The sequence below is a fragment of the Geotrypetes seraphini genome, chromosome 5 (assembly GCF_902459505.1).
Source record: "Geotrypetes seraphini chromosome 5, aGeoSer1.1, whole genome shotgun sequence".
Taxonomy (NCBI): domain Eukaryota; kingdom Metazoa; phylum Chordata; class Amphibia; order Gymnophiona; family Dermophiidae; genus Geotrypetes; species Geotrypetes seraphini.
Window position 1 is genome coordinate 2,579,291 of NC_047088.1, and position 27,115 is coordinate 2,606,405.

Genomic DNA, 27,115 nt, shown 5'->3' on the forward strand with positions numbered 1-27,115 from the left:
TGAAACATGAGTCTGAAATCATGCCAGTACTTACTCAAGCACAAAATGATTAGAGCCGCTAGTAAAATCTTGTGCGGAGGAGAGATTAAACTAAAATAGCTGACAAGAGCACCAAAACGATACCGGCCCAGGCGCCCATGGTTTGCAGATCTGGTTCATCTTCTAGTGACAGATCCTCTTCTGCTGCCCCTCTTGTCTGACCTTCTGATGCAGGGCCTATTCCAATGTTCGATCCAGGTCCCTTTTTTGTTACAGCTTGGCTCTTGAAAGGGAACGCCTATTCAGATAATGTGATGTCCACCCTCTTGGGTTCCCGGAGACTTTTTTTATTATTATTATTTATATTCCATATATCCTACAATTCTTTGCAGATTACAAATTATTCAGGTACTCAAGCATTATTCCCTAACTGTCCTTGCAGGCTTCCACTCTGTCTTATGCTGAAAGGCATCGATAAAATAGAGCAGGAAAATAAATTATTTACATTGTCCAACGCGACACGGACAAGAGGACATGGTTTGAAGCTAAGGGGGGACAAGTCCAGGACAAATGTCAGGAAGTACTGTTTTACGCAGCGAGTGGTAGACGCCTGGAATGCTCTCCCAAAGGAGGTTATTAAGGAATCCACTGTGCTAGGATTCAAAGGCAAATTAGATGCACATCTCCTTACGAGAGGCATAGAGGGATATGGGTGACTAAAACTACATCAGGTGTATACCTGACTGGGCCTCCGCGTGTGCGGATCGCCGGACTCGATGGACCATGGGTCTGATCCGGAGATGGCAGTTCTTATGTTCTTATGGTACCTGGGGCAATGGGGATTAAATGACTTGCCCAGGGTCACAAGGAACAGTGCAGGATTTGAACCCACAACCTCTGGGTGCCAAGGTTGTAGCTCTAACCACTACACCACACACTCCCACTTTCCACTTCTTGGGCTTATGTGCGAGTTTGGTGTATCTTTAAGGAGTGGTGTTCTTTGCTTCACATCTTGGAGTTCTTGCGGGATGGCCTGGACAGGGGCCTTTCCTGGTCTTCCTTCTGGGTACAGCTTGCAACTTTATCTATGTTTTGCAGTTTGCTGCATAGGTGGCATTTGACCTCCTCTCCGGATGTAGTTCAGTTTTTGCAGGCGGCTAAGTTGTTCCAGCCTAGGATCTCATTCTGGTACTGTCCATGCTTGTGCACCCTCCTTTTAAGCCTCTGGGCTCCTGCTGATGGTGTTAAAGGATCTTACTCAAGGCTATCTTTCCGGTGGCTATTACTTCTGTGAGACATATTTCCGAGCTGCAGGTTTTTTCTTGTAGGCCTCCCTTCCTCGAGTTTTCTAGGGAGCGTGTCGTGCTGCAGCCAGTTCCTTCTTTTCTGCCAAAGGTAGTCTCGCCTTTTCATGTCAACCAGTCCGTGGTCCTCCCGGTCTTAGGTAGTCAGGAAGGCTCTTTGGAACAGAGGCAGTTGTGCAAGTTGGATGTCTGTCAGGTCCTTTGCTCTTATGTTCAGCAGACCCAGGAGTTTCAGGAATCGGATCGTCTTTTTGTCCTCTTAGCGGGTCCTCGTAAGGGGGACAGTGCTTCCAAGGCTATTATAGCATGCTGGATCAAGGAGATGGTTGCTTCCGCATATCTCCTTCAGCAGAAGCCTGTTCCAGAATTTCTCAAAGCTCATTCTACTCGGGGTCAGGCAGCCTTTTGGGCTGAGTCTTCCCTGGTGCCTCTGGTTGATATGTGTAAAGTGGCAGTTTGGTCTTCATTCCTTTGTGTGGCACTACCATGTGGATGTTCAGGCGCTTCGGGATGTGGTGTTCGGAGCTGTGGGGATGTTTATGAAGGTCCTTATCGTATTAAATTTCCAACAGTATTTCCTTATGTTAAGTGGTTGCTTCTTGTTTGGTGTGTTATTACTATTTTAGTTCACAGTTGTTAATTTCTTAGTTCTGCTTGGCTATTCAGCAGACTGAGTGTAATGGGGAATGCACAACCCACTTATTCTACAGGCAAAAGTTTGTCTCAGTCTCCACTTGCTGGTCATGGTGAGCTATTACCCATCAGTGAACTGTGCCAGTCTAGAGAGACTAAAAGAAAGAAAATTAGCAGGTAAGAACCTAATTTATCCTTCACTTATGGTTTCAGATCCCCTGGATATTAATCCTAGTGTGGATTTCCTCTTTGACTGTGGCTTAGTTGGACCAGATGATGTTTCCACAGAACAGGAGATGCCACGAACCCTCAGAAAGGTAAATTTGTACTGAGCTGATAAATAACCCTAGAATGGAAAAGAACCTTATTTCATATTACATGTAGATTGTATAGCACCTTTCAAATTTGAGAATCCTAATTCCAAGGTTAAGAAGACAATTCCTTTGTCCCTGGCATGTGTATCCAATTTGTCCGTCTAAACCTCCACTACTCATGCTTTAACCCACCCTATGTGTCACTCTCAAAATTCCTTTGATTTTCTCATCTTTGACCTTTTGGTTCTATTCAGGGTAACAAGCGTCTGATTATTTCAGAAAGCTGCTCCCGAGACTCCCTGAGCATCCAGCCAAGTTGCCAGGGCCTGAATTACTCTTACGGTATCAATGCTTGGAAATCCTGGGTACAGACAAAATACTCAAGTGGGGAGACTACCAAATTTGATGAACTACGCTTTGGACGTAAGTAACTGTTCTGACACATCACAGACAGGTAGAAACTGACGTGAACATGAAATAGTAGTTATTCAAAAGGGAGAAGCTCTACTTTCATTCTCCCTTTGGTCTCACCTTATCTCACAGAGACTCCTCATTTTCAGCTTCTACGAAGGTAGGGACTTGAAACAGCTTGTCTAGACTCTGAAGCAGAGTAAACTTTGTGTTTCAGCCACCTCTCATTATAGCTCCCCCTTGCTTCGAGGGCACAGAGTTAATTCTCTCCTATTTCCTTTTTGCTGTCTCCAGCAAAGCCGATGCAGGTTAAGGAAGATATCCTTGTATGTACAGCAGCAGAACTCAATTATGGCTTGGCACAGTTCGTGAAAGAGATAACACGTCCGAATGGGGAGCATTATGATCCTGATAGTATTTATTACCTCTGCCTGGGAATTCAGCAGGTGAGTGATTGTGGGAAAGTTTCAGAGCTACAGGGAAGGACTGAGCCTGGGATAGGGCAGCATATAAAGAGATCCTGGTTCTTTGGGAATATATGTAGCAGGGGTTTCTATTTCTGTTCGTTTTTTTTTGCAGACTGATGGTTCTTTGCTTTGTACTTGTTCTGTACAGTTCCTTTTGGAAAATAACCGGATGGTGAATATTTTTACTGACCTTTGCTACCTGACTTTTGTCCAAGAGCTGAACAAGATCCTAGCTGGCTGGCAACCAACAACCTTACCAAACAGTAAGAAGATTGATCCTTGCCTATCTTTCACTTTGATTTCATGCCTGTTTAAATTGGTTACAGAAGTTGTCATGTTACTCATATGCCTGTTTGGCTGTACTAAGTGCCCACAGTGTATGTTTTACTGCAGGGAAAATGAGCACTTCCTCATAAATGCCCTGAATGTTATACTCTAAGGCAGTGTTCTTCAACCTTTTTACACCTAGAGACTGGTGGAAATAAAAGAATTATTTTGTGGACCAGCAAACTACTAAGACTGAAATTTTAAAAACCTGTTTCCGCCCCATCCCCGCAGCTTGGTCCCATCCCCGTGAACTCAGTCCCCGTCTCCATCCCGTGTATAAGGAGTGGGGAAAGAGAGAGAGAGAACGATCCATGGTGCATCTCTCCCACTCCCTCTACTGCCATATCCAACATTTTTCCTTCTCTCATTCACCGATCATGTTCAGCATTTTTCACTATTGCCCACCAGCCCCATGCCCAACATTTCTCCTTCTATCACCCCTCTCCAGCACCATGCCACACCTCGCCCTCTATCACTATGTCCAACATTCCTCCCCCTTGCATCCCCTTCAATCTGTCCCTCTGTTCCCTCTCCACGACCATATCCAACATCTCTCCCTCTCATCCTTCTCTTCCCCATGTATCTCTTCCTCACTCCTCTCTATGCCCAACAATTTTCCTCTTTCTTCCATTCCCCATGTGCATCATCATTTCCTCTCACTTACACACTCATGCCCAACAATTCTCCCTTTCTATTCCCTCCATTGTGTCCCAAGTTTATGCCTCCTCCCTTCCTTTTGTGTCCCAAATTTGTGTGTCCCCCTCCCTGCCTTCCAACCTTTGCCCCAAATTCATGCCCCTCCCATGTCCAAATACGCTTCCCCCCTTCTCTCCCTTACTTGTTCAGGGCCGTTCAGCCTCTGCCGAAGCCAAAGCACGTGTCCGTCTTCCTTCCGGCTTCGTTGCTCCTTATCTTCAACGCCAGTTGCACTTGTTAGCCGGGACAGGGCACAGCGGCTCTTGCATGCTATATGCTGCTGACCCGGTTCTGGTTGAAGAACACTGCTCTAAGGCACACAGATGTGGTGTTTACGGTAGTGAATATCTGTCCCCTAAGCACCATCGATTGCCCCATGGTCTTTAGAAAATTGACACTGTAAATATCCTCTTTTCTATTACTGAAAGCATTACCGATTGTTCATTGTCAAACAATCACTGTTTGTGTCCTCATTTCAACCACATCAATCACATTGATCACTGTAAACATCACTGTCAAATTATTACTTTGAGTGTCCTTTGAAATCCGCCTAGAACTTTGAATGGAGTGGAATAGAAATACAAAGATAAATATGATCTGTGGAATTGAGTTTAAATAAGCTGTGCTAATGATTGATCTGAGTATGAGTGAACAGTGTGATAGACTAACAGGCCATTGGATAAGTCAGAATATACTTTATTTCACAGAATCATAGTATAAGGCTTGAAGATAGTTTGTCCATTTCTCCTTTTCCAATCTCTATCTACTTTACTTATGCCACGTTAAATACTGTTTGTCTTCAATTGCTCATAAAAGCTTTCAGTGACAGATTCCACCGCCTACTTAGGTAATGTATTTCTGTATTTGATTGTGCTCCTAGATATAAAGTTCTGATTCAGTAGACCTCATTGAATATAAGAATTGCAGCTGCTGGGTCAGATCAGTGGTCCATCGTGCCCAGCAGTCCGCTCATGCGGCAGCCCTTAGGTCAAAGACCAGTGCCCTAACTGAGACTAGCCTTACCTGCGTACGTTCTGGTTCAGAAGGAACTTGTCTAACTTTGTCTTGAATCCCTGGAGGGTGTTTCCCCTATAACAGCCTCCGGAAGTATGAATGGGTCCCTCCTTACCAAGAGCAAACCGAGTATATGTCCCAAAGGGCTCATGGAGGATATCTTTGAGTCTCTGCATCTCTGTTCCCTCACTCTTAGCCTTTCCAAGGCAGCAACAGTGAAGATGTTGAGCGCATGTTCCAGCCACAAGTGTTTGCTGCAGAAGGCTCTGAGGCAGCAACCATCAAAAGGCCAAAAACAATCATCTCTCCCTTCTCATTCAGTGTGCTTAAGAATGTATTCCTCTCAGGATATAGGCAACTTTGGGGTGATTACAGTAGTCTTCTTCTCCTAACAAAGATAGCCCCCTTCTCAAAATGCCGGCAAAGTCACACAGCTTTAGAGGAGAAGCTGCAACAAAAATGCCAGGCAACCTCAAAGCAGGAGCTGCAATGAAATCAGCATACCAAAGCCTCTCAGTAAAGCTGACAAAATGGCCCTTACCTTCCTGCAAGGGCAACAAAACAGCCACTGACCCCAGTAATTCTCTACTGCTACAAGAATCACAAGAGTGACCCATCCACATCAACTTCTGCAGTCTCCAGCGTCACTTTAGCAACAACCCCAATTCCAGACTCAGGACAGTGTAATCCTTCTGGTACAGTTCCTGCAAAAACTTATCCAGGACCTACCTACCCAGTCTACTATTGTCTCCAGCTCTCATGCTCTAGACTCAGAGCCAAATGACCATCTATGAACAGTGGAAAGAAGCTTCTCCATAATATCCTCTTTCATTATCTTCATACAGTGAAAACAGTCTTCTCCTGGAGAGTCCTGACAGAAGCAATCCTGTTTCATCATCAGATAAATATGTAAAAACTGTTGCTTTGGATGCACAGACAATTCCTGACCATACCATTGCCAAGGGAATCCTTAAGGACCTCACTCTGGGTGTCATGGAAACTGTGCTGACAGGAAGGCCTCAGACAGAATCCTCAAGACTTTCAATCCAAAATATGGCTCAACACATTCTCTACTCAGGTAATCTCTAAATGACTTGGCAGGAAGTACAAGGTGCAGACAACACCAGGTCATGATAAGCTCCATCTGCTGCACCACCACATGTTAGTGGAAACTGCAGTAAGGAAATTAAAATTAAAAAAAGCTAAGTCCATCACTTCTCCTCCCAAATTTAAAGATTCAAGGTTTATTAAAAATTTGATTACTTGCCTATTAACATTCTAGGCGATATACAATACAATTAAATTGAGGGGATCAAAATTAAAATAAATAACAAGAACCAGATACTCAGCACTGGGGAAAAGACATGTTCCAATCAGCCATGCTGGCCACCAGATAAAGAATTTTACATTTCCAGTACCTTCAGTTTAACCTGGCTATAGATTAGCTCAACTCCTTATTTACCAAACTGATCACAAACCACCAAACCAATCCCTTCAAGATGATTTAAGATTCCTTTGAAACTACCTTGCAATCTGTGCCAGTGGCTATTGCTACCCATAAAATGGCCTGGCTCTGGGCTTCGGATCTATGGAATATTCTCTTTGGAGACAAAGTCAAGGATACTCCTGCCTCATCCTTCATGAGCTGTCAGTTTCTTATATAGACACTGCCTCAACATTCAGACACTCCCATCATGTGTATCCAAAATGCCTATATCTCTCCTAATATAGCCATCTCTACAGTAAGAAATACCAGTCATATTCCCATAGCATAAATCTCAATCAGCAAGCCAGAGGATCCCAAATTGTAAAAAAAAAACAAACTGGGACAAAACAGCCACTCTTTCAGTCTAGCTCAGACATGGGCAACTCCGGTCCTCGAGGGCCGGAATCCAGTTGGGTTTTCAGGATTTCCCCAATGAATGTGCATTGAAAGCAGTGCATGAACAAGAGCACAACACACACCAAGACTTCTACTCTAGATACTCCATACTCGGTCCTCATCTTTCTCATCAAGAAGTACAAGTGCACACAATACCAGGTCATGATAAGCTCCAGCTGCTCTGTCCTTCTGGAGTAAAGGGACAATACTCTGACTGGCGGGGAGTCACGAGCGGTGTGCCACAGGGATCGGTGCTGGGGCCGTTACTCTTCAACATATTTATCAATGACCTGGAAAAGGAGGCAAAGTGCGAGGTTATAAAATTTGCAGACGATACCAAACTGTGCGGCAGAGTTAGGTCCAGGGAGGAGTGTGAGGACCTACAAAGGGACCTGGACAAGCTGGAAGACTGGGCAAACAAATGGCAAATGCGATTTAACGTGGAAAAATGCAAGGTCATGCATATAGGGAAAAAGAACCCGTTGTTCTACTACAAATTGGGGGGGGCATCGTTGGGAGACAGCAGTCTTGAGAGAGACTTGGGTGTGCTGGTGGATGCATCACTGAAGCCATCTGCACAGTGCGCAGCAGCCTCGAAAAAAGCCAACAGGATGCTGGGCATCATAAAGAGGGGCATAACAACCAGGACGCGGGAAGTCATCATGCCATTGTATCGAGCGATGGTGCGTCCGCATCTGGAATACTGCGTTCAATATTGGTCGCCGTACTTCAAGAAGGACATGGCGGTACTTGAGAGAGTCCAAAGGAGAGCAACGAAACTGGTAAGAGGGCTGGAACACTGCCCATACGCCGAGAGGTTGGATAGGCTGGGGCTCTTCTCTCTGGAAAAGAGGAGGCTCAGGGGAGATATGATAGAGACCTTCAAGATCATGAGGGGCATAGAGAGGGTGGATAGGGACAGATTCTTCAGGCTGAAGGGGTCAACAGGCACGAGGGGGCATTCGGAGAAACTGAAGGGAGATAGGTTCAGAACAAATGCAAGGAAGTTTTTTTTCACCCAAAGGGTCGTGGACACTTGGAATGCGCTACCGGAGGAAGTGATAAGGCAGAGTACGGTACAAGGGTTCAAACAGGGATTGGACGGATTCCTGAGGGATAGGGGGATCGTGGGATACTGAGAGAGGTTCTGGGATGTAACACAGGTATAGAAAGCTAAACAGGAAATAAGTATAGAAATCCAACCAGGTCGTGGATGTGCAAGACCGGAGGGTTAGGACTTCGATGGGAAGATAGGACTCAATGGGAAACCAAGGTGGCAAGGGGGCCCCTTCTGGTGACTCAGACAGGCCGTGACCTGTTCGGGCCGCCGCGGGAGCGGACTGCTGGGCGGGATGGACCTATGGTCTGACCCGGCGGAGGCACTGCTTATGTTCTTATGTTCTTATATCTCTTTATCAGCAATCACACCTCAATCTTCCAGATCATATTGGAGCTTGTTAGTTGAAGGCTAATCTTTTCCATATAATCCTAGCAGACATATGCAAATCTATCATTTTGCCTAACACCAATATAGCATCCTTCTTCACACTTCTTGCATTGAAGGAAGTATACTACGTTTGAAGATGAGCATGCAAAAGTATGAAGGGTGCTATGCTGAAGATGAGAATCAATTTACACAGACATCATATTAAACATCACTGTTCCAACCAGAATGTCACCTCTGTGGGACAGCACTTTACAAAACCAGAACACTGCATCAATAATTTTATTGTTTTCCGCAAACATCTGAAAACCTGGCTTTTCTCAAAAAATGTAAGTCTCCCTCCAACTTAAGAATCAAGGAAACTCTTATATCTTGGCATCCCAAATCCTCTAAATTTTCTTCACACTTCTACCTCTAACCTTCTGTTGTAGTTCCTTCCTATTTCTCCTACTGTATACCGCGTCGAGCTCTACGAACGTGGAGATGATGCGGTATACAAACCTAAGGATTAGATTAGATTAGAATATTAAAAGAAAATCTTAAGACAACCCAGGAATGTAAGGCGTTCTGAAATCGCAATGATGAAATATTTTGACACCCACCAAACAAAACAAAAATCTGGGTTTTCTATCCCATTATAAAACCTAAAATTATACTGCTTTGTCATCCTCTTACTACACATCCATCTCTCCCTGTTTCTCATCTAACCCAACCCACTTTCATCCTGTGAGGCTGTCAATGGAAAGCTTTTGTGTTTTACTTAAATATTCTGATATTTGTCAAAATTTGCTCATTTCTGATCTGAAGAAGAGGTTACCTATGAAAGCTAATCAAATATGTATTGTTAGTACAGTAAAAAAAGTATTTTCTTAAAATAGCCAAACAGGTTTTAGAGGGAATGGTTGAAAGCTAGAAGGATACTAGAGTGCATAGGGAGAGGTATGGCCAGTAGAAAAAAAGGAGCAGATCGAAAAGATACCTTCTTGCTGAATGAGGCAGCAGAGACTATGAGGAAGGAGGAGCAGTTAAAAAGCTGTGATTGACTTCTTCAGTATGCTCACGAGCACAGATAGATAACCCTGTGGTTCAACATACCATCCCTATTGCCATAGTGGAGCACTCTTGGTGCCTCCATGTCAATTGACATAGGCCACTGACGTTGCATTGTCCGAGAAAACTTGTACCGCCTTGCCCTGCAGCAAGCTTCCAAGCACCTCAGCACTGAAATTTTGCATCAGAGAGAAGGCTTCAGGGTCAGCCATGGGAAGTGTGTAGGAATCGCTGCCTTTATCCTTTTGAAGACTGCGAGTTTGGCTGCACTGAATAATGAAGAAGGAAGGAGAAGGTGCTACTTGGAATTCTTGAGCCAGGCCTGGAGGTGCACACTCTCAAGAGGGGGACATGATGAGGAGTAGGGGAGGGAGCTGGGCCATGGAAGGCGGGCCCAGCATACTTGGGTGCCTAGGGCCCACCGAAGAATGCATTCTACTCTGACAGATGCCCAGATATTCTAGGGACTGAGATGGTTCCAGACAACTTTTTTGGAAATTTATGACCCAGTCAAGATTCTGCAGAAGCTGGATGGACCATGTAATCCACTGCCATCTTTCCTACAGAGCAGGACGGGGCTTGTATCAGCCAATCATCCAAGTATGGATATATTTGTATCCCTGGAGATGACCAGACATAGGAGTACTCAATTTTTTCAACACTCTGCTTTATTTATGTGATAACTCGACACTCATGTGTTTCGGTCCAAAATGCCTGCCTCAGGAGTCTTGTTGAAATCACAATGAATATTGCAGAGTAAAATGTGTCACAAATTGGAAGATCAACATATAAAAGGTCACTCAGAGGCCTCCTAAAGCAGCAGCTGCCCCATTCAGAGCACCTCGGTGTGCCCACAGATGACTCAGATGACTCAGAAGCCTTGGACATGTTTAGTTTCAGATGACAGCAGGACATCCAGGCAACAATGTCAGTCAAACATGCAGAGAATTTTTCTTGGACTTTAGTTGAAATTTTGGCTGTAGAGAGGTAGAACTGGGAGTCATCAGCATATAGAAGCCCATGGAAGGAGATCAAGGCTCCAAAAGAAGAGGTGTAGAGAGAGAAAATAAGAGGTCCTAAGACAGAACCCTGGGATACGCTAACCGCTAGCGGGGTAGCAGCATAAGAGGACCCACCAACACATACACTAAAGTTGCAATGGGAGAGTTAGGAGGCAAACCAGGAGAAGACAGATTCATGGAATCCAAGCAAGGGCAGCATTATCAAGGAGTAAGCTGTGATTAACAGTATTAAAGGCAGCAGACAGGTCAAGGAGGATGAGGATCGAGTAAAGGCCTTTAGATCTGGCCATGAACAGGTCACTGCAGACTTTGGTGAGGGCAGTCTCTGTGGAGTGTTGGGGGTGAAAGCCAGATTGTAGAGGATCAAAAATCTGTTGTGTTGAAAGGAAGTCCAGGTAGCGACGGAGAAAAGCACGCTCAAGTAGTTTGGATTGAAATGGGCAGGTGGGGTCAAGCAAGGGATTTTTGAGAAGCGGCTTAATCATCGCATGTTTGAAGGCAGCAGGGACAGTTGCAGTGGAAATGGATAGGTTGAGAATATGGCTGATGAGAAGGATAACAGTACAAGAGATGGGGTCAAGTATAGAGGTGGGAATAGGGTATGAGGGGCATGTAGTAAACTTGGCTGAAGACAGAAGTTGTGTGGTTTCTTCCTCTATGATTTCAGAGAAGGAAGTCAGTGGCAGTTGATAGAGGGTTGAGAGGATGGGACAAGGCAAGGGGAGCTTTCTGAGTTGTTTGAGTGAAGGATGAAGGGGTGGTGTGAGTTTGTTCAAGAGAGTGGATGGTGGGTAGAGGAGAATGATGTGACTTACTAGTGAATTCAAGAACGATTTTGTGGACCTTGTCATGGAAGTAATCAGCCGTAGTCTGAGGGGAGAGAGAAGGAGGGGCGGAGGTGGGGGTACTTTGAGAAAAGAGTTCAGCGTGGCAAAGAGATGACGGGGGTTAGAAGAAAGGGAGGGAGTTAGTTGGATGTAGTTGTCTTGCTTGACCCATGTAAGTGCAGAATTAAAGGAGGTCAGCATAAATTTAAAGTGAAGAAAGTCAGCATGTGTGCAAGATTTGAGCCACTCGGCATAGCGGGTACAGGAACGTAAGTAGCGGATACTGAGCATGAGCCAAGGTTGAGGTTTGGTACACCTGAAAGAGCAAAGGAACAGGGGGTGCAAGGGTTTCCAGAGCAGAGGAGAGAATAGAGTTGTACGATCAGACAGCCTCGTGTACAGACTTGGATAACATAGTGGAGGCTAGGAGAAGTGAAATAATGGTTGAGAGCGTAAAAGGATTGAGGGCTTCAAGATTTTGCAACCTGTTGGAGGCGACTGGGTGTGGCTGAGGCGGACAGTGAGTAATTATGAAGGTTATTTAGATGATGATCAGAGATGGGGAGCAGTGAGGTAGAGAAGTTAAGAGAGAGAGCAGTTAGAGAAAAAGTCAAGATCAAGGTAGTGGCCATGCTGGTAAGGAGGGGGGGTGATAGTTGAAGCACAGCTGGAGGTCAAATGAGATTGGGAAGATTTTTTTTGCTTATTGTTCTGTTCTGTTCTTGGGAGGAGGGGGTTTAGGATGGGGTAATGACTTATGTATGTTGTTTATGTGGGCTATTCAGCCGTTATGGCGAAGGGTCTTGTCTTCCGTTTTATGGCCTATTGTTTTATTACTGAGCTGTCATTTTGGCTGTATATTTTGTTGATTGTTCTTCATGCTATACATATGCTATACTCACCAATGGAGACAGTGTCACAGAAGTTTCGGTAGGAGATGCTTTGGCCTCCAGTGACCACAACATGGTGTGGTTTCAGCTCAGGAAAGGAGTCACTAGGTCAAATACATCAACAAAGGTCCTTAATTTTAAGGGAGCTAACTTCCAGAGCATGGGAGATTTTGTCTATGAGGCACTGCAAAACCAGGGCACGATGGACACTGGTATTGTGGTCGACTCTGAAATCTACCCTGCAAAAAGAACCAATCTCTACATAAAAACTGTGTGTAAACGACGGATAAATAGTAGACCCCAGTGGTTCTTCGGAGATCTCGGAACTAGTAAAGCAAAAGAAAAAAGCATTTGTATTCTACAAACAATCACAACGATCGGAAGCTAAAGAAACCTATCTGATAAAATCTAGAACTGTTAATACAGCAGTCAGAGATGTCTAACTTCGGATGGAAGAAAATCTAGCTAGGCAGGTTAAAAAAGGGGATAAATCCTTTTTCAAGTATGTTAGCGACGGAAGAAAGAACACAGATGGGATTGTGCGCCTAAGGAAACCTGACAGTAACTTTGTAGACTCGGACTCAGATAAAGCCGAACTACTCAATAGCTACTTCTGCTCAGTCTTTACCTGTGAGGCGCCGGGATCCGGACCGCAGCTACAGACAAGGAGGTGCTCGGAGGACCCGTTCCGGGATGTTGAATTTACCACGAGCAACGTCTACCACGAACTATCGAAGCTAAAAGTGAACAAAGCAATGGGACTGGATAATCTACACCCCAGAGTACTTCGGGAATTGAGAGATGTCCTGGCGGAGCCGTTAGCCGCGCTTTTCAATCTTTCTCTAAGCAAGGGAAAAGTTCCCTTGGACTGGAAAACTGCTAACATCATTCCGCTCCACAAAAAGGGATGCAGGTCAGAGTCTGAAAATTACAGACCGGTGAGTCTCACATCAATAGTGTGTAAACTTATGGAAACGTTGATTAAAAGCAGATTGGATACGATTCTGGATGATGAACAACTGAGGGATCCCCACCAGCATGGATTTACGAAGGGAAAGTCTTGTCAATCCAATCTGATAAGCTTCTTTGACTGGGTAACAAAATAACTGGATATCGTGTATTTAGACTTCAGTAAGGCTTTTGATAGTGTCCCACACCGTATGTTATTAAACAAGATGAATACGATGAGACTAGGAGAAACATTGACTGCATGGGTTAAAGACTGGCTTAGTGGTAGACCTCAAAGGGTGGTGGTAAATGGTACTCCCTCAGAAACGTCGGAAGTGACCAGTGGAGTGCCGCAGGGCTCGGTCTTGGGTCCGATACTATTTAATATCTTTATAAGGGATCTGCCACAGGGACTTCGAGGAAAAATTACATTATTTGCTATGACGCTAAGCTATTCAACATTGTGGAGGTGCCACCGAGCCCGACAGCGCAACTGTGCCCAACACTATGAGGCAGGACCTACTTTTACAGGAACAATGGTCCAATACTTGGCAACTGAGTTTTAATGCCAAAAAGTGTAAGGTTATGCACCTTGGTAGCGGTAACCCCTGCAGAACATACACCCTGAATGGTGAAAACTTAACAAGAACTGTCACAGAACGGGACCTGGGTGTAATCATTAGTGAAGATATGAAAACTGCCAATCAGGTGGAGAAAGCTTCAGCCAAGGCTAGACAAATGCTGAGTTGCGTCTGAAGAAGTTTATCAGCTGAAAGCCTGAAGTTATAATGCCGTTGTACAGGTCCATGGTGAGACCTCATCTGGAGTACTGTGTTCAGTTTTGGAGGCCACATTATCAAAAGGATGTGAAGAGAATGGAGTCGGTTCAGCGAATGGCCACTAAGATGGTTTCAGGACTTAAGGATCTCCCATATGAAGAATGTCTAAGCAGGCTGCAGTTATATTCTCTCGAAGAACGCAGAGAGAGGGGTGACATGATAGAAACATTCAAATATCTTACAGGCCGTATTGAGGTGGAGGAAGATATCTTTTTCCTTATGGGTCCCATGGCAACAAGAGGACATCCGCTCAAACTCAAGGGTGGGAGATTTCATGGTGACATCAGGAAATACTTCTTCACTGAGAGGGTGGTTGATTGATGGAATGGTCTTCCACGTCAGGTAGTTGAAGCCAGTAACACGCTCGACTTCAAGGGATGATGGGATAAACATGTAGGTTAGCTCCAGGGAAATGCTTAGAAGGAGGGTTCTTGTTGAGGGAGGGTTCTTTGAGTGGGCAGACTTGTTGGGCCGACGGCCCTTTTCTGCCGTCATACTCTGTTTATATGTTACCTAATAAAACATTTTTCAAGTAAAAAAAAAAAATGAGGAGGTTAAGGCAAGAAACTCAGAAGCATACGTGTCAGGGGTTTTGTCAGGGTGAAAGTTAAAATCCCCAAGAATGAGTAACATAGTAACATAGTAACATAGTAGATGACGGCAGATAAAGACCCGAATGGTCTATCCAGTCTGCCCAACCTGATTCAATTTAAATTTTTATTTTATTTTATTTTTTGTAATTTTTCTTCTTAGCTATTTCTGGGCAAGAATCCAAAGCTTTACCCGGTACTGTGCTTGGGTTCCAACTGCCAAAATCTCTGTTAAGACATACTCCAGCCCATCTACACCGTCCCAGCCATTGAAGCCCTCCCCTGCCCATCCTCCACCAAACGGCCATACACAGACACAGACCGTGCAAGTCTGCCCAGTAACTGGCCTAGTTCAATATTTAATATTATTTTCTGATTCTAAATCTTCTGTGTTCATCTCACGCTTCTTTGAACTCAGTCACAGTTTTACTCTCCACCACCTCTCTCGGGAGCGCATTCCAGGCATCCACTACCCTCTCCGTAAAGTAGAATTTCCTAACATTGCCCCTGAATCTACCACCCCTCAACCTCAAATTATGTCCTCTGGTTTTACCATTTTCCTTTCTCTGGAAAAGATTTTGTTCTACGTTAATACCCTTCAAGTATTTGAACGTCTGAATCATATCTCCCCTGTCTCTCCTTTCCTCTAGGGTATACATATTCAGGGCTTCCAGTCTCTCCTCATACGTCTTCTGGCGCAAGCCTCCTATCATTTTCGTCGCCCTCCTCTGGACCGCCTCAAGTCTTCTTACGTCTTTCGCCAGATACGGTCTCCAAAACTGAACACAATACTCCAAGTGGGGCCTTACCAATGACCTGTACAGGGGCATCAACACCTTCTTCCTTCTACTGACTACGCCTCTCTTTATACAGCCCAGCATCCTTCTGGCAGCAGCCACTGCCTTGTCACACTGTTTTTTCACCTTTAGATCTTCGGACACTATCACCCCAAGGTCCCTCTCCCCGTCCGTGCATATCAGCTTCTCTCCTTCCAGCATATACGATTCCTTCCTATTATTAATCCCCAAATGCATTACTCTGCATTTCTTTGCATTGAATTTTAGTTGCCAGGCATTAGACCATTCCTCTAACTTTTGCAGATCCTTTTTCATATTTTCCACTCCCTCTTCGGTGTCTACTCTGTTACAAATCTTGGTATCATCTGCAAAAAGGCACACTTTTCCTTCTAACCCTTCAGCAATGTCACTCACATACATATTGAACAGGATTGGCCCCAGCACCGAACCCTGAGGGACTCCACTAGTTACCTTTCCTTCCTTCGAGCGACTTCCATTAACCACCACTCTCTGGCGTCTGTCCAACAGCCAGTTTCTGACCCAGTTCACCACTTTGGGTCCTAACTTCAGCCCTTCAAGTTTGTTCAACAGCCTCCTACGAGGAACTGTATCAAAGGCTTTGCTGAAATCCAAGTAAATTACATCTAGCATATGTCCTCGATCCAGCTCTCTGGTCACCCAATCAAAAAATTCAATCAGGTTCGTTTGGCACGATTTACCTTTTGTAAAGCCATGTTGCCTCGGATCCTGTAACCCATTAGATTCAAGGAAGTACACTATCCTTTCTTTCAGCAACACTTCCATTATTTTTCCAACAACTGAAGTGAGGCTCACCGGCCTGTAGTTTCCTGCTTCATCCCTGTGACCACTTTTATGAATAGGGACCACATCCGCTCTCCTCCAATCCCCAGGAATCACTCCCGTCTCCAGAGATTTGTTGAACAAGTCTTTAATAGGACTCGCCAGAACCTCTCTGAGCTATCCTGGGATGTATCCCGTCTGGTCCCATCGCTTTGTCCACCTTTAGTTTTTCAAGTTGCTCATAAACACGCTCCTCCGTGAACGGCGCAGAATCTACTCCATTTTCTCGTGTAACTTTGCCAGACAATCTCGGTCCTTCACCAGGATTTTCTTCTGTGAACACAGAACAGAAGTATTTGTTTAGCACATTTGCTTTCTCCTCATCACTCTCCACATATTTGTTCCCAGCATCTTTTAGCCTAGCAATTCCATTTTTTATGTTCCTCCTTTCACTAATATATCTGAAAAAATTTTTATCTCCCTTTTTTACATTTTTAGCCATTTGTTCTTCCGCCTGTGCCTTCGCCAAACATATCTCTCTCTTGGCTTCTTTCAGTTTCACCCTGTAGTCCTTTCTGCTCTCCTCTTCTTGGGTTTTTTTTATATTTCATGAACGCCAACTCTTTCGCCTTTATTTTCTCAGCCACTAGGTTGGAGAACCATATCGGCTTCCTTTTTCTCTTGTTTTTATTGATTTTCTTCACATAAAGGTTCCTAGCCATTTTTATCGCTCCTTTCAGCTTAGACCACTGTCTTTCCACTTCTCTTATGTCCTCCCATCCTAACAGCTCTTTCTTCAGGTACTTTCCCATTGCATTAAACTCCGTACGTTTGAAATCTAGGACTTTAAGTATCGTGCGGCCGCTCTCCACTTTAGCCGTTATATCAAACCAAACCGTTTGATGATCGCTACTACCCAGGTGAGCACCCACTCGAACATCAGAGATACTCTCTCCATTTGTGAGGACCAGATCCAATATCGCTTTTTCCTTTGTGGATTCCGTCACCTTTTGTCTGAGCAGAGCCTCTTGAAAGGCATCCACAATCTCCCTACTTCTTTCCGATTCCGCAGACGGAACATTCCAGTCCACATCTGGCAGGTTGAAATCTCCCAACAGCAGAACCTCCTCTTTCCTTCCAAACTTTTGGATATCCACTATCAGATCCTTATCAATTTGCTGCGATTGAGTCCGGAGGTCTGTAGACTACACCCACGTAGAGAGAAGTTCCATCTTCTCTTTTCAGAGCAATCCATATCGCTTCTTCCTCTCCCCAGGTCCCTTGCATTTCGGTCGCTTGGATATTGATCTTTACATAGAGAGCTACTCCTCCACCTTTATGACCATCTCTGTCCTTCCTAAAAAGATTATATCCCAGTATGTTTGCATCCCATCCATGTGATTCACTGAACCATGTCTCTGTGATAGCAACAATATCTAGATCTGCCTCTAATATCAGGGCTTGCAGATCATGAACTTTGTTGCTTAGACTGCGAGCATTTGTGGTCATCGCTTTCCAGCTATTTTTCAGCGATAATCTCCTTTTTCGTATGGATTTTTGTGTCGTTTCACTTTCCGTTGCAATACTAAGAAATGAGTTGCTGATATTGCTTATGTTGCAGCCTTTACTACTATCACATCTTTTCTTTTGCTGGGGTAGTCTCTATAATTGTCCTTCGTACATACACCACCCCCACCTTCTAGTTTAAATGCCTAGAAAAATATTGTCTAAATTTCTCTGCAAGGTTTCTTTTTCCTGCTGTAGTAATATGTAGCCCATCAGTGCAATATAGCTTCTTGTCCTTCCATATATTTCCCCAGCCTCCTATGTACCTGAAGCCTTCTTGATGACACCAGGCTCTGAGCCATCTATTAAAGTCCTCTGTGTTTTTCACTCTTTGCTCTCCCTTTCCATATGCAGGCAGTATTTCAGAAAAAGCTAAAGTCTTTACAAAAGGTTTCATGCCCTCACCAAGCTCCCGAAAAGCTTTCTGTGCTGCAAGTATGGAGTTGTTGGCCAGGTCATTTGTTCCCAGATGGATAACAACATCAGTGTTAAAATCCTTAGTTTCTTCCTTAATTATAGTCAGTATTTGCCTGGAACTCCTGGTAGCTGAGGATCCTGGAAGACATTTCACTATTTTGGTCTCCTCGCCCTGTGTTCCAAGGTTAATGCCTCTGATGATGGAATCCCCCAACAGTAATAGTTTTCTGTTTTTGGCTTTTTTATTTGTACTTAGGGTGCGCTTGTTCTCTTGAGTTACCTTCATTGGTTCCAGTCCCACCTCCCTTCTGTTTTCTTGAGTATCGCAGTGCACTAGTGGAGTGAAGGAATTCTGTAGAGGTAATTTTAGTGAAGGTGGATGTTTCTGTGTTACATGTCGCAGTCTTCCTGAGCCTACTGTGACCCATTTATTCCTGGGCTGTTTTATTCTTTGAGGTAGAGGTGGTAAGTTGGTATGATTTTGTGGAGTGATGGAAGCTGCTTTAATTGTATTCAATTCCTGTTTAAGTTTGCAGAGCTCCTCCTTAATACTAGCAAGTTGAAGACAGATGGGGCAAGCCTTAATCCTCCAAATAGTATGTCTTGGAATTAAAGCACCACAGTGATTGCATAGAATAAAGGTCATCTTGATTGGTTGTGAAGTCCTGATTATATGGGTCTCTATATATGAATAGTGGTCCCTGGGGTTGGTGGGACTATAAGTCTTACCCTTATTCCTATGAAGGGAAAGGGAAAGAGGAAATAAGATTTAACAGAGGAAAGAGAAGGGTTTATTTTTTTGTGCTTTTTTTTTTTAGTAAGAAATAGGGATGAGAAGAGAAATTAAGCAGATATAATGCTGAAAACCAGTGAAAAGAGCAGAATATGAAATGCTGAGTAACTTAGCTTTTAGAAGTTCACAGGGCAGCCTTGTTCATAGCAATGTCCCAAAGATAATGCAATTAACCTTAGAAGTAAACCAGAGCCCCTCCCTTCTCCACCTAATCAGCAGAAAACAATGGCTGAATACTAGTAAGACAGAAATATAGGCTCTATACCACCTAAAACACAGTATTTTAAACAAAAATGCAGGTTCTATCAGTGCTACCCTAAAACACAGGATTTATAACAGGATTTTCCCTACTTTAGTCACCCTGAGCCACAGGCACCAGGATTTAATTAGAGTTAACAAAGTCTTACCCTTTTTCCTATGAAGAGGAAGAGGAAATAAGATTTAAAAGAGGAAAGAGAAGGGTTTATTTTTTTGTTTTTTTTTATATTTTTTTAGTAAGAAACAGGGAGGAGAAGAGAAATTAAGCAGATATAATGCTGAAAACCAGTGAAAAGAGCAGAATATGAAATGCTGAGTAACTTAGCTTTTAGAAGTTCACAGGGCAGCCTTGTTCACAGCAATGTCCCAAAGAGGGAGGGAGAAGATGAATCAAGGAAGCCCAAAAGCCAAGAGTCAAAGTCAGTGAGAAAGGAGGAAGGGGACTTGTTAGAGGGATGATAAATGACCGCTATCTGCAGAGGTAGGAGTGAATAGGTGAACGGAATGGACTTCAAATGAGGAAAGGCTGTTGGATTGAGGAGGGAGAAGAAGTTGGAATCTGCAAAAAGGGGAAGGAAGCAGTCCAACACCTTCGCCTCAACTAGTAGGATGAGTTGTATGGGAGAAGTGGTAGCCACCATGGGAGAGGGCAGCAGCTGCAGTGGAGTCCTTAGGACAAATCCATGTTTCAATTAGAGCGAGCAGGTAGAGGGACTGGGAGATAGAGGTCATAAATGTAGGGCAGAATGAGCATTCCACAGGGCACATGTGAAAGGGAGAGAGGAGGGCTGAAGGAGAGGAATAAGTATAAGAGGGGGAAGCAGATGTTGTGGAAGGCCTGAACTTCCTAAAGAGGACTCCCCTTCAGCCAACTGTTTAGCAAACTTTTTTTGCACAAAAATAACATCTATCAAAGCTAGTATAACTAACAATTCTTCTATTATTTCTGATGAAGATCAAATCAATTACACATCATTACAAGCTACATATTCCAATTTTATTCTTCCTACATTAACTGAACTAAAACAAGTATTTCAATCAATAAAACTTAAAGGTTCCAATAAAGAATCATTTCCTCCTTTTCTTCTTAAACGCTACTTTTCAATTTTCGGTCCAGTTATTCTTCAAATTATTCACAAAAGTTTGTCCACTTCATCAATTCCAACAGACTGGAAACATTCGGTACTTTTACCAATTATCAAGGATTCCAAAACAAGCCCCCTTGATTGCTCCAACTATCGACCTATAGCGAGCCTTCCGTTTCTATCAAAAATCACTGAAAAAGTAGTATTTCAACAGTTGTCAGACTTTGTGGATAAAACTCAGGTTCTTCATCCTAACCAAGCAGGATTTCGTAAAAATCATTCAACAGAGCACTCCTTATTAGGTCTTGTCACATCTATTCATTACTTTCTGGACCAACACAAATCTGTCGTTCTTATTTCTTTAGACTTAGCGGCAGCCTTTGACACGATTGACCATCATTTATTGCTCCGCCGTCTTTCTTCTGTCGGTATTAAAGACCAAGTATTAGACTGGTTTCGATCATATTTTACAGATAGATTTTCTACAGTTCATTTTAACAATTCTATTTCAAAACCATATCAAACAAATTATGGAGTACCACAAGGGTCCATATTGTCACCATTACTGTTCAACATTTATTTGGCCCCTCTTTTAACCCTTTGTCAATCTATAGGTTTCACAGTGTATGCCTACGCTGATGATTTTCAACTTTTGCATCCTATAGATTCCTCAAGTTCACAGGATATAATCGATATGAACCGTAAGTTGGCCAAAGTACATGAATGGTTGAATGTTAACCAACTTTCTTTAAGTATCAATAAATCCACATCTATGCTTTTCTCAGGGAAAGAAGGCTTACAACTCATTAATCCAATTCTAATTGATAACAAACCCCTAAATCTCACTACCAATACTAAAATATTGGGTGTCATTATTGATAATAATCTTACTTTTCGATTACACATCAGTGCATTGGTAAAAAATTGTTTCTATAAATTAAGAATGATTCGTTCGTTGGTTCCAATTCTCGATTCATTTTCTCTCAATACGTTAATTCACTCACTAGTGATTTCAAAATTAGACTACTGCAATTCCTTATTAAAGGGGGCTTATCTCAAGGATATAAGGCGCCTCCAAATCATACAAAACACTGCTATAAAGGTTATTTCAGGTTCAAATAAATTCGATCATGTCACGCCTCTGCTTCAAAACGCTCATTGGTTGCCTATTTCATACAGGATAACATATAAAATAGCTCTTTTAGTCTTTAAGACAATTAAAAATAATACTCCTGCATTTATAGATAGGCTCCTGATTCCTTATAGTTCGTCAAGAGTTCTTAGATCTTCCTCTCAAGCTACCCTTTATGTTCCCTCATTAAAAATCATTGGTACTCGCCGTGACCTGATCTTTTCAGTTACTGCCCCATCTATTTGGAACTCACTCCCTCTATATTTACGGCTTGAACAAGATTTGAAAAAATTCAAGAATAATTTAAAATGTCTTCTTTTTAAAGAAGCTTTTAACTAAATTTTTTTTTTTTATAAATTGTATTTTTTTGTTTTCTTCCCCCTTTCCTATTGTTTCGTGTGGATTGTTTACCCCAGTTTGTTTTTAATTTAAAATAGTTAATTTTAATTATAATGGATAATGTATTTGTGATTTTAGAAATTTTATTTTATTTCTTTGTAAAACGCTTTGTATTCTGAAAAGCGTTTAATCAAATAATATAATAAACTTGAAACTTGAACTTGAAGCAAAGGGGAATAATGACGGCAATGATGAAGATGGGTGGAGCTCAAAGAGAAAGGAGATGGATGAATGGAAGAGGAACTATGCTTGAGCTTGAGTACAGTGAATAAGGTAGATGACAAGGTGGCTGGTGAGAGGATAGGGAAAGGAGAAGGATAGTGAGGACTTTTGGTGTGGAGAGGAGAGGGGAATGGAGTAAGATTGGGTAGAGTGAGTATGAGAAGCAAAAAGTGAATTGGAGTCATAAGGAGAGGAACAGGGATCCAAGATGGCCGCATGTTGCTGAGTGTGGGTGTGAGACGCTCTCAGGAACTCGGCAGTTATTTGCCTTAAAATTTTTCCTAATGCCGAAGAGAAGAGGGAAAAGTGCTCTTGAAGCCTCAAGGTGCTTGGAGACTCCTCCTCAGATGACTATGGATGACTTTTTTTTTTTTTTTAATTCTTTATTCATTTTTCATCTTACAACAAATACATATATATTAAACATTCGTCAATAAATACATCATTGAAATTCTATCATTTATGAAACTAATAGATAAAAATTATGTCCCATCCCTCCCTCCCTTTCAATCTTACATTCAATCAAATATATCACATCAATAATCCTTCATAGTGATCTAATCATTTAATAAATTCAAATTCCCCCTCCCATCCCTTCTATCTTAAATTGTACTTATAATATAAAATGGTGTCTATTCATTGCAATATTTTGTGAATGGCTACCATATCTCATTAAATTTATTAAAAATTCCCTTTTTGCACAGTTATTGTTCTCTCCATTTTGTAAAAATGACATAGCGAATTCCACCAGAAATTATAATTAAGTCTGTTCCAATTACTTGTGATCTGTTGTATGGCGACTCCTGTCATTATCATTAAAAGTTTATTATTCTTTGATGAAATTTGGCTCTTTGTTCTCATTGACATACCAAATAAAATCGTATCAAAGGATAATGCTACATGATTCTCAAAAAAACCCAATTACCGTATTTGCCGGCGTATAAGACGACTTTTCAGTACCTTAAAATCCTCCCCAAAGTCGGGGGTCGTCTTATACGCCGGGTACTGTTTACATGCCCTTACTTTACATTAGAGAGCTGCACGGGGACGCCCCTAGGGTCGCGGGGATCCCGTGGGGACGCCCCCTAGGGTCGCGGGGATCCCATGGGGACGCCTCCGAGGGTCGCGGGGCTCCTGCGGGGCTGGATGTACTCAGTCTTCTGGATGTACGCGGCTCTTCTTCTCCCTACCTTCTCTGCTTGCAGCACAGAGCCGAACGGAAGTCTTCCCGACGTCAGCGCTGACGTCGGAGGGGAGGGAGGGCTTAAACAAAGCTTAAACAAAGCCCTCCCTCCCTCCGACGTCAGCGCTGACGTCGGGAAGACTTCCGTTCGGCTCTGTGCTGCAGGCAGGGCAGATAAGGAGAAGGAGAGTAGCCTCGTAGTTCGAGTGGCTACCAAGGGAGAGGGGCGGCCCGCCCCGCCCCGGTTGCAGCACAGCCGGCCAGGTTCCCTTACTTTTGTGGCACTTCCCCGACCGACCGATAACAGCCCGGGTCCGACAATCCTCCTTGCCCTGTAGCCGCGAATCTAAATTACCTTCTTACAGCAGCTGTAAGAAGGTAATTTAGATTCGCGGTTAAGGGCAGGGAGGTTTGTCGGACCGGGGCTGTTGTCGGTCGGTCGGGGAAGTGCCACAAAAGTAAGGGGACCTGGCCGGCTGTGCTGCACCCGGGGCGGTAGAGAAGGAGGGGGGGAGAAGGACGCTGAAAGGCCATGGTGAAGACAGGAGGGGGGGGGAAGGACTCTGAAAGCACTTGAAGACAGAGGAGGGAGAAGGACGCTGAAAGCACATGGGGGAATACAAAGGGGTGGAGAAGGACGCTGAAAGGCCATGGTGAAGACAGGAGGGGGGGGAAGGACTCTGAAAGCACTTGAAGACAGAGGAGGGAGAAGGACGCTGAAAGCACATGGGGGAATACAAAGGGGTGGAGAAGGACGCTGAAAGGCCATGGGAAGGGCGGGGGGGGGAAGGACTCTGAAAGCACTTGTGGAAGACAGAGGGGGGAGAAGGATGCTGAAAGCACATGGGGAAGACAAAGGGGTGGAGAAGGACGCTGAAAGGCCATGGGGAAGACAGAGAGGGAGAAGGACGCTGAAAGGACATGGGGAAGATGGGGGGGAGAAGGACACAAAGGAAATGAGGAAGAGAGAGTAGGGAGAAGATGCTGGCAGGGAAGAAGACAGATGCCAGACTATGGGGGGAGCGGAGAGAAGAAGATGGGTGCCAGACCAATTTGGAAGGGGGAAGAAAGGGAGAGGCACAGTAACAGAGCAAATGGAAGATGCAGAAGGAAGAGAGATAGTGGATGGAAGGAATTGAATGAGAACATGAGGAAAGCAGAAACCAGGCAACAAAGGTAGGAAAAGAATTCTATTTCTTTTATTTTTTTTTTGCTTCAGGATAAAGTAGTATATTAGTTGTGTTGATAAAAATTTATAAACATTAGAGGCTCTGGTAGAAACCCGTTTACAAAGTATGTATTCTTCCCAATTAATATTTTCAAATTAATAAAGTCTTTTTGCTTATTTGTAAATGGGTTTCTACCAGAGCCTTTAATTCAGTAGCATAATTAAATGAAATAACTATTTCTGAAGTTTATAGGGACGGGCGGGGACGGAGGGGATTCCTCGCGGGGACGGGTGGGGACGGAGGGGATTCCTCGCGGGGACGGGTGGGGACGGAGGGATTCCTCACGGGGACGGGTGGGGACGGGTGGGACTTTGGCAGGGACGGGTGGGATTTCTGTCCCCGCGCAACTCTCTACTTTACATGCCCTAACATCTCCTTCCTTACCTCCTTACGGTGCTTACGGTACTAGTAAACCTGCCGGGACATCAGCGGGGCCATGGCGGGACATCAGTGTGACAAGGGTGCCAGCTCCTTCATCCTGCGCAGCGGGAAGCAGCGGCGCTCTGGCCCCACCCCTTTTCTCTTTACTACGTCTCTCGCACATGCGGCCGTGTGTGGAGTCTAGCCCTTAAGGAAGTTGTGGGGGCGAACAGGAGGCTTTTGAAGGCTTTTAAAGGGAAACTGTCATGCCAGCAAACTTGCTAGGGACTTGCCCGGCACTTGCTCTCTCCCTCTATGTGTTATCTTCCTTCTATCATTGACAGATTCAGTTTGGTTAACAGTTTAGAAAACAAATAGCATGGCAGCTCCCATGGGTTTATTGTTCTATTCAGCTTTAGTGAATTAATTAAAATTGTTGAAATAAATTCTGATGTTCTTTTAAGTTTTATTTGTTGTGCAGAAGGTGTGCGGAAGAAGGGGTAGTCTTATATGGCGAGTATATAACAAACTCTATATTTTAACTGTAAAAGTTGGGGGGTCGTCTTATACGCCCAGTCGTCTTATACGCCGGCAAATACGGTAATTTGGGGCCAAATTGATTTCCAAAAAGCCATAATAAAGGGACAATAGAATAATAAATGATCTAAAGTCCCTATTTCAAGATTACAGTGCCAGCATCTATTAGACTTAGAGCTATCTAACTTTTGTAATCGAACTGGGGTCCAAAATGCTCTATGCAACAAAAAGAACCAAGTTTGTCTCATAGATGCGGACTCTGTACATCTCATTCTCCAAGACCAAATTCGTGGCCACTGAGACGCATTAATTTTATGCTTAATCTCAATGCTCCAAATGTCTCTAAGACCCGTCTTTGGTTTTTTTATTCATGTATCCAGATATCAATTTATACCACTGTGCGGCCTGGTGTCCCAGGAAGTCCGCCTGTAAGCACAAGAATTCCAAACTATACTGATTATTAAGATTTTTCCATTCAGGGAACCCCTCCTGAATAGCCTGCTTCAGCTGCAACCATCTAAAATTTTGTGATTTATTAAGGCCATATTTATGTTGCAACTGTGAAAAATCAAGCAGTTTACCATTTGAAATAACATCACCTAAAATCCGTATACCTGCAATAATCCAATGCTTCCAAACGACTTTAAATCCGCCAATTCAAATCTTGGAGTTTAGCCAGATTGTTTGATTTATTGACTTATGAATTGGTATAAGTATTAAATTACTAACAAAGCATAATGTTTTCAATGTATCTATTAATATTAATATACTTTTTGAATCACCAATGCCTGTAATCACCCACTGGAACCTGTAGCCCACTGTAGCCCAGGACAGGGCTCAATAGCACTCCCAGTGGTTACACAAAAATAGAACACACGTGTGACCCGAAATGGAGTCACCCTGCAGGACTGGATTCCAAACAGGAATCAAAAAAAAAAAAAAATTACCACAATTATAATTCAAAGGAAAATAATACCATTTTATTCATTCCTTCATAAAGGTAAGTAGTCTTTCAATATAGCTGCCAAACTTGTCAGAATGCTCCCAAACAGCAGCAAAACAAAAATGTCATAAGAAATAAGTGAAAACAGTACAAAATAAAGTTCTTGGCTTGTTCCAGTCTTACTCAATCCTCGCTACAGGTGAGGATTTAGCTCTCCCTAGAGCTAATACTGACTGCTCCCAAGCAGGCAGTTTCAAAGAAAACACAAACACAGTTCATGGCATTTGTTCGGTAGCACTAGTGTCCAAAGTTCATTAAAGCCTCTGGCCAGTTCAGCTCACTGCCAGGATAGGAGAGTGTCAGGTTTTGCAAAATAAGGCCTCTAAACAGGCTTTCAAAATTCCCTCCCAGGGTGTTAGCAAAACCTCTCCCAAACAATACACACTCCCAGCTTACCAAAACAAAAATAGTCCCAAACAGTCAAGTGTAAAATCCAACTCACTGTTTGCAGGTTGAGACCCAGTCCACCTGCATGGCCTCAGGAAAGTCAGGAGCACATTCAGCAAGACTTGCTTCACAATCCATGGGTTGTTCTTCTGGACATAACAGCTCCTCAGCTTGTCCAGCCTCTAGTAGTTCCATGGGAGTAGGCTGGTTGCTCCTGCTTGGCCCCGGGGACTCCCTAGGGAGAAAAGGTTTAAACCTTCTCCCTAGCTGACCTCCCTGTCTGCTCTCCACTGCTGGTTTAAGTACTCT

The 27,115-nt window shown here is 43.6% G+C and overlaps 1 protein-coding gene across 13 annotated transcripts in view; it reads left to right on the top strand.

Annotated features, from left to right (window-relative positions):
- Positions 1-27,115, top strand: part of ZMYM3 (zinc finger MYM-type containing 3) — a 677,821-nt gene that overhangs the window by 565,057 nt on the left and 85,649 nt on the right. For all 13 annotated transcript variants that reach the window (XM_033945153.1, XM_033945158.1, XM_033945160.1 and 10 more), the window contains 4 exons: positions 2,130-2,233; positions 2,485-2,653; positions 2,936-3,087; positions 3,257-3,371. In XM_033945153.1, coding sequence (XP_033801044.1) covers positions 2,130-2,233; positions 2,485-2,653; positions 2,936-3,087; positions 3,257-3,371 — 540 coding nt within the window. The remainder of the gene's footprint in view (positions 1-2,129; positions 2,234-2,484; positions 2,654-2,935; positions 3,088-3,256; positions 3,372-27,115) is intronic.